Source organism: Carassius carassius, chromosome 16, assembly GCF_963082965.1.
Source record: "Carassius carassius chromosome 16, fCarCar2.1, whole genome shotgun sequence".
Taxonomy (NCBI): domain Eukaryota; kingdom Metazoa; phylum Chordata; class Actinopteri; order Cypriniformes; family Cyprinidae; genus Carassius; species Carassius carassius.
This window is the reverse complement of record NC_081770.1, coordinates 15,256,870-15,269,582: the sequence shown is the minus strand read 5'-3', so window position 1 is coordinate 15,269,582 and position 12,713 is coordinate 15,256,870. Positions and strand designations below refer to the sequence as shown.

Genomic DNA, 12,713 nt, shown 5'->3' with positions numbered 1-12,713 from the left:
TATTTTTTGTAAGGGTATATATATATATATATATATATATATATATATATATATATATATATATATATATATATATATATATATATTTTACGTGCGCCCCTAATTTTAACTCTTCTAAGAATTGCCTGGTTATTGTTTTACTGATCATTATGGAGGAATCGCTACCCGGTCACATCATACACGAAACGTACTCAGTTATGAATGTAACCTCGGTTCCTTGAGATACGGAATGAGTACTGCATATTGGGAAAAGCTCATTTTTTCCTCGATACTGAAACCTTTTTTCAATAACGCAGTGCAACTGCACTGCCATTGGTTTAATCTGTAAACTTTTTTTAAACCAAAGACAGTGCTTGCATAGCTGCTCCTACGGTGATGCAGCGTGCCAAAGTCCGCCAAAATGGGCGGTGCAAATGGCTATATAAGCAGGCAAATCGCCATAGGAATTCAGTTCATATGACTGAAGTGACGACACTGAAGCTGCAGTGTCGAATTAAAACAAATTCAACCGTGCCGTGCCACGGTAGGGAACAACAAAAAACTTATCTTGAACACCTTGGGGTCCAGGGGATAAGTGAGAGAGCCGGAGCCATTACCCTTAACGCTACACTACTAAGAGGGAGCTAGCTCCCTAGAGGTGGCATGATTACGGCGTCTGATAGAGGCCGTCGTATCAAACCGAAAGAACCCAAGTGTGCAAGGTTGGGATGTCCAGGTTATAGAATCTGACAAAAGTGGACGGCGAGGACCAGCCGGCCACCTCACAGATGTCCTTGATAGAGACACCACTAGACCAAGCCCAAGAAGAGGTCATCCCTCTAGTGGAGTGGTCTCTTACTCCTATGGGGCACTCAAGGCCCATGGAGGAGTAACGTAAAGCAATAGCGTCGACTATCCAACACGAGAGGCATTGCTTTGAGACCGCAGACCCCTTGGTGCGGCCTCCAAAGCAGACAAAAAGCTAGTCAGATTGCCTGAATGGCTGTGACTGCTTAATGTATATTCTCAAAGCCCTCACTGAGTAAATCCAGCTCTCGCTCACCTGACAAAGGAGGCAGAGCCGAGAGGGAAATTACCTGTGCTCTGAACAGCGTCGAGAGCACTTTAGGGACGTAGCCATGCCTGGGTTTTAAAATTACCTTCAAGTTATTGGGCCCAAACTCAAGGCATGCAGGTCTCGCCTCAGGTGGATCGGCCATGGGGCTTTCGTCGAAAGCCTGAACAGCTCCGAGGACCATCTTGGCTCCTCCAGAGTGGGGCCACCAGGAGGACTCTGTGCCTGTCTTCCCTGACTCGTCTGATGACCTGAGGGATCAGAGCGATCTGGGGGAAAGTGTAAAGAAGGAGGCTGGGCCAGTTGTGGGCGCATCTATGTCCTTCGAAAAATAGGCTGGGCAATGAGAATTGCTTTCTGAGGCGAAGAGGTCGACCTCTGCCTTCCCGAAAATCTCCCTGATTTTGAGAACCGTCTGGGGATGGAGCATTCACACGTCTGAGGGGACATTACTCCGTGAAACATGTCTGCTCCCAGATTCGTCTTGCCAGGTATATGCATTGCCTTGAGCGACCGCAGCCTGGGTAATGCCAATTCCAAGAGGTGCTTTGCCAGTGCGCAGAGGTGGGTGGACGAAAGGCAGTTGATATGGAATGGCTCTCCTCGTGCGACCACGAGCCGAAGGCTGGTCTGCCCTCGCATACAGCGCCCCAACCCAGGTTGGACGCATCTGTTGAGAACACCGTCCTTCTGGAAACCGCCTGAAAGGGTACCCCACGGCTGAACCAAACAGGGTTCATCTAAGGCTCCAGGGCTGCTAGATAGGCCTGGTTGACCCTGATGCGAAAGCTGCCGTGCCGCCAAGCATGAGGTGGGACCCAGAGTTTCAGCCAGTATTGCAGTCATCGAGATGGGGAAAGCGTCTCGTTCATGCACTTCGTGAAAGTTTGGGGAGCTAGAGACAAACCGAAGGGAAGGACTGTATATTGGTAAGCCACACCCTCAAATGCGAATCTCATTAATCGTCTGTGATGGTGGGCTATCTGGATGTGAAAGTAAGCGTCTTTCAGGTCCACCAAGAAGAACTTCGGTGCGGAAGACCTCAGCATCGTCTTGCTCAATCACTTCGGTGCGGAAGACCTGAGCGTCGTCTTGCTCAATCTTCGAACTGCAGTGAGTAGCCATGTTTTATTATCCTCAAAACCCACTTGGACATTCCGGGGATCAGAGGTGAGCAGCCACGGCCTTGTCCAGGGGCAGAAGTTGCTCATGGCCCTTCTCCTGAGAGCTGTCTACTGAGGTGAGAGCTGCAGAGGAGGAAGTGCATAGGCGGGCTGAGTAGGGGGTGCGCCACGACTTGGTCAGCTCATCATGAACCTCAGGAAAGAATGGAGCTGCTGGCGGGGGGCCACTCATCCAGTTCCTCGATGGCCTTGGAGAGGATGCAGAGAAGCTCGGCGTCCATCCCAGCTCTGGCGTCGATGGGCTCCAGTGACGGCAGGTGGGCGGGGTCAGAATCACCGGCCAAATCCTCCTTTTCAGAAGCCATGAGTGACATGGAGTCATCAAGCAGCTCGTCCTCCGATCCGCCAAAAGAGACGAGGTCGCTCTCATCAGCCGAGGGACGCTGCTCTGGCCATGAGAAGAGGAGAGGGGATGGCTCTCTCATTGGAGAGGGTGAGGCATGCGGGTGCTGAGCCGGCATGAGCTCACCCAAATCTGGGTGCTGATGTGCCACAGATGTGGCGTGGCATGGCCCGCGCCGTTAAAAACGGTGTTAGAAATCGCTCTTTTGACGGCGAAAGCTCATTCCTACGAAGGCGTTCAGTCAGGATCCAGCGAAGTGAAGTCGTCACTGAAGGAGTGATAGCTGATTTCCTATGGCGATTTGCCTGCTTATATAGCCATTCGCTCCGACCATTTTGGTCAGACACAGACTCGCGCAGCTACGAAGCGATGTCATTGGTTTAAAAAAAGTTTACAGAATAAACTAATGGCAGTGCAGTTGCACTGAGCTTTTCCCTATACACAGTGTGAATGATGTATCGAAAGGGAACTCTACTGTTTACAAGAGATTTCCTTTGGCTCATAATCAAGTATTTCTGTCCTTTGAGAAACACAGAAGCAGATTTTCATCCCCAGTGACCAATCATTTCTCCTTTTGTGTTTAACAGAAGAAAGTAAAAGATACAAAAGATAAACCATATTGAATCTGCCAATCTAAATTCACATTTTGCCCTAAATTCAACCATTCATCAGTTAAACTCTCTGTAATTTGTCACATCAGCAGTAGTTCTGTACAGAAACACACAGATCATTCAGATAATTTTTTTCAGATTATTTCTGTTTGTGGGGCAGTCGTGGCCTAATGGTTAACGAGTCAAACTTGTAACCCGAAGGTCGTGGGTTCGAGTCTCAGGTGCAGCAGGAAGTGTAGGTGGGGCGAGTGAATGTTCAGCGCTCTCTTCCTCCCTCGATACCACAACTGAGCTGACCCTTGAGCAAGGCACTGAACCCTGGCTCCCCACTGCTCTGTGTGTGTTCACTTGGATAAATTAAATGCAGAGCATAAAATTCTGAGTATGGGTCACCTATTTGGCCAGACTTCACTTTAAACAATATTCAGTCTTATTCTGGGCATGAACTTAAAACTTACTGAAGAGTAAAAGCTGCACCGGTTGTTTTAATTCATATACAATAAGATGGTTAATTTGCAAATCTTAGAGGAAGTGCTGCAGGACTTAAGAAATAAAATAAAACCACTCCCTTCGTAAGAAGCTGTGGTTGAACTCAAAGGCCCTGTCCCAAATGGCGCACTTCATGTGAACTTTCGGTCTCATGGACTTAAATTGCATGTGCTCGCCAAGTCTACAAGTCCGTAGGCCATCCCATTCAGCATTTTAACAATCTGAAGTGTGCTCAGCAGCACCCCCTTTGTACCCTTGAAGCGGTCTTCCGCGAAGCCCGCATAGATGCAGGCTCCGCACACTTTAACTACTCAGAAATACTTGCGATATGCCAATCAGACAACGGATGGGAGGAGATTTCACTCAAGAGCAATTGATGACATGGCTGAGAAGGAAATATTTAAAGTGGGGGTAGAATGGTGTTTCAAAGTTTTGATGTATTTTGATGTATTCAAAGTTGTTCACAGTGTTAAAAGAGATGGATTATCATGCTAAACATTGCCAAAGTTTAAAAAAATAATTTAGAAGAATGACTGAAAATTTCTTTGCCGAAAATCTTACTTCAGGGTTGGTACAAGTTACAGCTGTTTTTTTTTTTAATCGTGGATCTAATGACATAGACGAGAGTGGAACTCCTTAAATGAGCATTTCTCTGGGAAGAGCACCCGTGCACACTTTGACCAGAGGAGAGCGAGACCGCGCACATCAACGCGCTTCAAAATCATTGGCAGCGCTGCATAGGATTTGTTTAAGAATGCCTCCAAATAAGTCAGTTTTTTGGATGTGAGGGAACGTTTACCATGTTCAGCTTCCCCAAAAACCCAGCGTTACATGAACAGTGGATGTAGTTTGTTTTTCCGGGACAGCAACGGAGTGTATCAAGTGCCTTTGTGTGTTCTGGTCATTTGAGTGACGAATGTTTTATAAACAAGGCCCAAATTGACACTGGATTTGTACATCGTTTGCTATTAAAACATGGAGCGGCCCCTGTGATAAAAGACCCCATTCATGTAAGTACAACTGCATCAGATTTCTGTCTTTTGTTGTTACCTACAGTTTATGAATGCACTGTAAGTCACTTTGGATAAAAGCGTCTGCTAAATGCATACATTTTTTATTTAATTTATAACAACATATGGTCATCAATCAGTGGTTGATATTAGAGCTGAAACAACGAATCGATTTAATCGATTAAAATCGATTATTAAAATAGTTGTCAACTAATTTAGTCATCGATTCGTTGCTAAATAACTTTTATTTGCCGTAAGCGGCTCATTTCGTGCATATTTCAAATCTGCGGTGACCAAAGTGTGGCAGTAATGAGCCACCGGAGGTTTTACTCAGCCAGTACAACAGGAGAAGTAGCGAATAGCCAATAGCTGGCCTTGTTTTATGTCACGTGCTTCCCGAGCAGCGTCTCTGCAGCCATAGACATCATATGATGTCTATGTCTGCAGCATTCAGCGTGATGTGGGAGACTACTTTACATTGAGCCTTTAAAAAAGAAGAGTAACCTGTAAACTCTGCACTACTGCACTGTTTAAGGGGACGTTCACATATCGCGTCTTTTGCGCGCTCAAGTTCGTTATTTCCAACACCGCACCGCATCGAGTTAAAAACATTTAAACTTTTCAGAATGCCGCAACCGCACCGCGGGTCATGTGACAAGAACTAACCAATCAGCTTCATCCTTTCCCGTAACAACGTTAAAAGCTCAGTCAAGATGAAAGGAACAGCTGATCATAGTTGTATATGGATTTCCATTTTGAAATAAATTTAGTAGCAGAGCTACTGCAAGCGATTTTTTTGAGCTACAAATCCATTTATCCTTTGCTGAAATTTCCGCGTCTTCAAGGAGAGAGCAAGGAGGTTGCTTAGCAAAGGCAGACGCCTCAGGGGCGCTTCTGCCCGAGCGCTTTGGAAAGAAGGAGAAAGCGGTGCGCCTAGCGTTTTCCACGCGTTTTAGGCGCGATATGTGAACGGCCCCTAAGACTTTCATTTGTGCAAATTCTCCAGTACAATGTTGTTTGCAAATGTTTAGTCGTAAAAGCTGATAACATTGCTTTTTAACAGTTAACATTTAAAGCTTTACAAACATGTTCTGTGATCAGTTTGTCGTTTAACAGTTCAAAATTCAGTCGTGCAGCCTAATTATGACTGAATGAGAGCGGTAAATGTGCACTTTTTTTTCTAAGTATTCACTGCTCTTTTTCACACAGCAGGTTTTTTGTGTGTGTCCTATTTTTTTTCTGGACAACCTTCTGATGGATTTTACTTTAAATTGTGAGTTCCATTCAGGTTTCATGCCATTGGCACTTTTTTTGAAGGATCGTTTACAATTTCACAGCAAAAGCTATAAAGCTGTTTCCCAGTAAAAAATAAAATACAATGCACTGCAATTTTATTCTGTTTTATCCTTATTCTTCGTGAAAATATGTTCTGAAAGATTCCTTAAGCTTTGTTCGGGATGTTAAACTACTTTAGGAGCTCTAAGGACTGACATGGTGAAAACATTATTTGAAATCTACTTGTGAAATTTGTGAGTATGGGTCAGTGTTCTGATTGCAGAAGAGTTCAACAAAAGAATTACTAACACAATAAAACAACTCCAGGTATATTTTTGATGAGGATATGACAGTGCAAAATGGTTAAAATCTCTTAAATCTATGCTGAATGATAAAGACCATTTATTAATAATTTACTTGGGGAAAAAAATGGAAAAAACTAAAATATAGGTACATAAACCGATTAATCGATTAATCGTAAAAATAATCGACAGATTAATCGATTATCAAAATAATCGTTAGTTGCAGCCCTAGTTGATATGTCAAAAATAATAATAGTGCATTGAATAAGACAATCGCATTATGATTAATTAAATAAATAGAACCGAATGTCAGGGCTTTACTGAGTCATATGTAAACCTAGTATTTATATTTAAACCTGTAAATTCATCTGAAGACCGTTATTTCCAGCGTGATGATTGAGTCGGTCTCAAAAATACCTCTCAATGCGCCTTCGTGGACTCGCGCCAAGGGTCCTATAGGTCTGCACTACATGAGGTCACCAAAGTGTGGACTCTGAGGAAGTCCACAAGTCCGGAGTGTGCCATTTGGGACAGGGTCAAAATTACTGGACAATTTGTAATCTTAAATTAAAGAGAGAGGGCACCCAAAACTAAAAATTGCTGAAAATTTCCTCACCCTCAGGACATGCCAGATTTAGAATAGTTTGTTTCTTCATGAATGTGATGGCCTTGATTTAAACCACACAATTATTATACATTCATCTTTGCAGTTGATGAAATAAAAGGACATTACTATATTGGTTTGGTTTACGATCTTTATTTGTCATTGTACTAAGTCAGTGCACGGGCTTAGTTATTTGGCTTAAAGTTAAAACATTAAAACCAGTTAAAACTCCTCTTTAGCTAAAATTTGATTATACAAACATGGTAAATTGCTAAAGTTCATTATTGTAACTAAAATGACTTGAAATGTTTAATACCTGTTGTGTTGTGGGATTGGACCAGCCTATAGTTGACAAAGAGATTCAAGCTGGAAGTTGTTCTGTTTTATGGGAATTCTAAAGGAAATGAGACTGTACCAACTTTGATGTATCAGAGGGGACATAGGAAAATGTGATGTCTTGATCAATGTGATTATTGTTTTAATAGAATCCTTTTTCATTAACAAAAATTTATCCATGGCTCTAAATGTAGTTAAATGTATTGTTCATTCCACGGTTGTTGTTGTTGTTGTTATTGTGAAAATGTGTATAGTTTTGTTTCCCCTTTTTTTGTTTCATGGTGCTCAGAAAGACATAAAATAAAAATCAAAAACATTACAAAGTATATTATTCAAAAGCAAACGCTATTATAAAACTAAATGGACATTTTAATTGCAGACAGATTTTAGTCATGTTTTACTATGAACAGACAAGAGCAAATAATTTCATTGCATGTTCAAGCAGCGCATAATTCTGCTCATTTGAAGCAATCAGCAACAAATCACTGTTTCACACAGAACCTCTAGATATTTGGCAGCACCTCTAGATATACAGGATCTGTTTTTCCTCTGTTACTCTCACCAAACTTCATTGTAGTAATCTAAACAAATGACAAAAAAAAAAATCTAACATTAGAAGTTTATGTCCATTTATCAATCCAGTTCTTTATGTTTACACATTAATTATTGAATTAAATTTTTTTTGTTTTGTTTTCTGGAATATAAAAAGTTTGTAAAATCAGTCATAATAACCAACTTTTTAACATAAACAGCAATAAGAAACATCTTACCTGATGAAAGTTGACATATTTAGGAATTTTCTTAGAGAGTTTATGGTTCATCATTAATAAACCTAGAATAACACAATATTTAATTAAATGCTGCTAAATTAATCTATAAATGAAATACAAACAAAACTGTACTTAAATATTAGATTTATGTATAATTAATTATTAATTTATATATAATTTATAATATAATTATTATAAATATGTTTTAATTATTTTATATCATCTATAATATCTATAATAAATGTAAAAAAATGTTTTCAAAGCTTAGAGATCTTTTCATCACATGGTATAAATATATTATGGTCTTGACTTTTTTACTCACCTATCACTGCAGCAAACAGAGCAACAGTCAACAGACTTAAAATAATGAAGGGAATCTGAAGTGTTGTCTGATCTTTTGGTGGATTTTTTTGCTCTGGTTCATCGTGACTTTGGGGAGATTCTGTGTTTTTGAGAAAAATATCAAGTTTATCTTCTACAGCCAGGTAAAGTAACTTCTATAATGCTTCTGTAATTATTAGAAAAACATTTCGGTAACTTCTATAATGTTTGAATAATTGTAAGAAAATTTAAATAAATGTCATGCATTCATGACATTTAGATATTTATTTTGAATATATTTATTTATTGGAAACAAATCTGCTTAAATATAATTTCATAAATGACAAAAGTAATAAACAAGCACAGCAACCAAGGAGACAAGCACAAATTAGGAAGCAGAATGAGGAGCTAAGTATGGCATGGAGCATCAAACCAGCTGCAACAATGAGTTGCCATTTTAGAGTGATCTGAGTCAAAATGGCTTTTAATAAATCATAAATACAACCTTTAGTAATGTGATTTCATTTCATTACAATGCCATGCTCCACTGAATCTAAAGACTAGTTAAAATTTTTGATCAAATCATTCAAACATTATAAACAAAAAATATCTTCTGGCCACTAGGTGGTGCTGTGCTGAAATGTAATCTCAGGTCATGGTTGTGATGACATGGACTAAGTTTGGTCTGAATTCATTAAACCACTGAGGAGATACAGCCTTACTTCTATTTTCACAACCACTACAAAAAAATATGGTCACGCGTTTTTTGAAAATGGTTAGACAAATCAACTTAATAACTCCATAACTTTGTTTCAGCTTGGTCTGAAGATGATCTCGTTAAATTCTCATGAAAATCAGAGCAACAGCCTAGGAAGTATAGAAGGAGTTAGAAAAAAAAAGTCAGTTCTTCATCAAATTCAAAATGGTGGGGAAATAACGGAAAATTATATCATATAGTGTAATCGAATCAACTTGAGCCAAGGAACCAGAGAAAAAGAAAAATGAGAATAATAATAATGCCAGCGGATACAATAGGTGCACCTTTGGTGCTTGACCCCTAATAATTACATGATAATCTACTACGACTTCCACTAGGGGTGTCCTCGACTAAGGTTTTCATAGTTGAATCGGAATTTTAGAATATTGCCGATATTTGACTGATAGTCTAATCATATGTTTGGGGGCGGGGCAAAATATGTTAACAAGAGTCAAGTCAGACATTCAACTAACTTAATTACTGATGTTAACACTCAGGGAAAATGTGTAACGAACACCTTGCAGATATAAACGGGATAAATAATGTTTAATGTTTTGATTAACAGACAGCTAACACTTAACGTTGGCGAAACCATAACAATTAACAATTTTATTATTCATTTATTTATTTATTTACAATAGTGCTCTCATTATAACGTTAGCCTAAACGTTGAATGAGAACTCCTTTTGTGGATGCATTCTTCACACAACAATGTGCAGAAACACGGCAGCTAAACTAAAAAAATTCATAGCATTTTAGTATAATGGTCTTCTCATTATAATAGTATGTATATAACAGTCCCAGTCATAGTTATTAATATTCTACTTTGTAGCTTGACCTGCTCGCGCTGTGCGCTGAAGAGATATCACCGTAGTACTACAATGAAGCGATTGACTCAAAACCAAATGCATCTTATATCAGGAAAATAATATATTCACGATGTATATACACCGGCTGAAATGTTTTGAAATCACTTCTACCCTACCTGTCCGAAAAAATGCAGTCTCTGCCTGTGTCAGTTTTAGTCTAGGTAAAGTTTTAAATCCCTGCCGCCAAGAAGATCCTCTGTCGGTCACGGATTATGGAAAGTGAAACATATATCTATAGAGGTGGTTGATTTATTCACACACTTAAAAATATTAATTTGAAGCTTCTTTCTTTTCAGATTCTTACAGCTTTTAAATAATAGGCTGTATATTAACTTATTGGGAGAAAACTGGTAGTTCTATGTGAAATCAAACATTTGAGCTCCCCCATAAAGTCAAAATGGCATAATCAATAACACCCCGCGAATATTCGACTTTGAGAGATTGGTAGTTGAATCAGGCTCCACGAATCAAAGCATCGATTCGTCGACTATTCGGGGTCACCCCTAGCTTCTACTAACAATAATAACATAAAAATCAAATCTATTCATTCATTGATAACCAGGGGTGCATTTCCCGAACAGCACAGTAACTTATAGTACAATGCGTTAAAGAAACAGGTTATAGACTGTTTCACAAATTCTGTCGCACATCTGTCCTTTGTTAAAAACTAACGTTAATGTCGTCAAGCATGCGGTGGAGTGATAACTTCTGCTAATTATCCAGTAATCTCAGGTTTTTGTTTGTAAATAACGAACATGAAATCTGATGACTATTTTACTGTAGCTATTTTTGTTCTCAATTATTTTAGTGGTGTTCCCCGCTGAGCAAGTACGTACCTTAACATGCCGCTTGAGTTAAGGGATTTAAAGGGAGTTAAATTAAATTTATGCATTTAGCAGACGCTTATCAGGCTAACATTTTTTACCTATCAAGTGCTCCCTGGGAATCGAATCTGCAAACTTGCGCTATTAACGAAATGCTCAACCAATTGACGTAGGAAAAATGTAATGAAAGATAAAGATTGTACTACATGTTAGTTTGCTTAATTTGCTCAAGCACTTGATTTTATTCACGTCATACTAACAAGAAACTATGCTCCTAACCCCACGTTGAGAGCTCTTAAAGCATTAATAATAATAAAAGAAACAAATATTTATTATTCTGTGGTAGTAGTAGTAATATCTCCGAAGAATACATTTATTGCCAATGACTTTTCAATGTTGTGCAGTCTGATACGGTTGCTGAGAGACATTTATTTTAGAAAAGCAAAGTATTAATTGTTTGGATAGTTAGTAAACTTCTAACCACAGGTCGAGAGCTGTAGACTCGACTACAAACAGAAACTCCGGACACCAGAAACACATTGAATGAATTTGAACCATATATGGTTAACAATGCTTTTGGGAAACACACCCCAGTGGTGCACAGTCTGGACCATAACTGTCATCACAGAAATAATCAGTCTGGATAATTGTGATCCAAAATCATAAATATACAACATAAATAATGATAATAATTTCGATCTTAGTTGTGTAAATGTATTGCAGTTTATCACTTACCAGCGGTGTGCAGTCTGATACCATCACTGACACTGACCTGTAGATCATTCCCTGGTTTTATACAGTAATAAATTCCTAAATCATCAACACTAACTTTATTGATTATTAAGCGGCTGCAGTCTCCCTCTGAATATTTGCTGCTGAATTTGTAGTGGTAATATTTTGCCTGTTCGGGGGATCCAAAGGTTCGCAGTATCATCTCTGGACGAGCTGGTAGTTTTGTCACAAACCAGATAACAGCTTTTAAATGAAACTCACAGGCTAAAGTCACACTCCGTCCTAAAACCACCTGCTGATCCGTTAAAGCTTCTGTGGATTGACTCCACACACACAGACCTGAAGAAACAGAAAACAGATCATTGAGATCATCTGATCATGACAGAATCACACTCAATCACACAGAAATAAACTTACAGAGCAGAGACAGCAGCAGCGTCTTCATTCTTCAGCTTGTTGAACTGTGTTCAGGTTAAACTTGTGTTCAGGTGGAAGTTTATAGTGTGTCTTAGAGGAAGTACTGCTGCTGAGCTGCAGAAATGACCAAATACTGCAAATCAGATGAAGTGACGCAAGTTCCAACTTAAACTGGCCCAACTGGCGCTTTATTTCTATTTACTGCTACTAGAGTAAATAATGACTCATTTTGAAAAAGTCAAAACCAAATATGCTAAATAAATAAAATATTATTTTTGTTTTCATGAATCTAGTATAGAACAGAAGGAAGTTGCCAAAATGTACGTTTTTCTTGAGGAATGGGTGTAGCCTATACCATGTGGGTTTGCATCATATTCTGAAGATTGAAGTTCTTGTTATAGATGTTAAAAATAACTTTCCAGTTATGGTTGCTGTCTTAACGTATTTCAGACGAAATAAAGAGATACTTTGTTGAATAATACAAAGTAAAAACAAAATAGATGCTACACACTCTTATTAAAATGGCAGGCTTTTGAAAATGAATGTAAGATAAATCATGTCAGATCTTATTCTGTGTTTATAAGGGGAAAATAATCCAGGACACTTTTTTCACTTTAGACCATTGTATCTGGACAAATATTATCGATAATAACACTAACTCCAGTAAGAAAGTCAGTCCACTGTCGTCCTCTCATCAAAATTCAAGATTCAAGATTTTTATTCGTCACAGTTATAAGGAGAATATATAACCAGCAGTGAAATCTGAGTCAGTTCCTGTGTGTTTATAACTTTTTTGGACTGTTTTCACTTGTAAA

At 39.2% G+C, this 12,713-nt stretch overlaps 1 protein-coding gene across 1 annotated transcript; it reads right to left on the bottom strand.

Annotated features, from left to right (window-relative positions):
- Positions 1–7,498: 7,498 nt before the first annotated feature.
- LOC132159098 (uncharacterized) lies at positions 7,499–12,054 on the bottom strand. Its single transcript, XM_059568680.1, has 5 exons — positions 11,899–12,054; positions 11,485–11,820; positions 8,301–8,420; positions 7,979–8,040; positions 7,499–7,789 (listed from the first exon to the last, which is right to left on the bottom strand). The coding sequence occupies exons 1-5, from the start codon at positions 11,924–11,926 to the stop codon at positions 7,712–7,714; spliced, it is 624 nt and encodes a 207-aa protein (XP_059424663.1). The 5' UTR covers positions 11,927–12,054; the 3' UTR covers positions 7,499–7,711.
- Between the last annotated feature and the right edge of the window lie 659 nt (positions 12,055–12,713).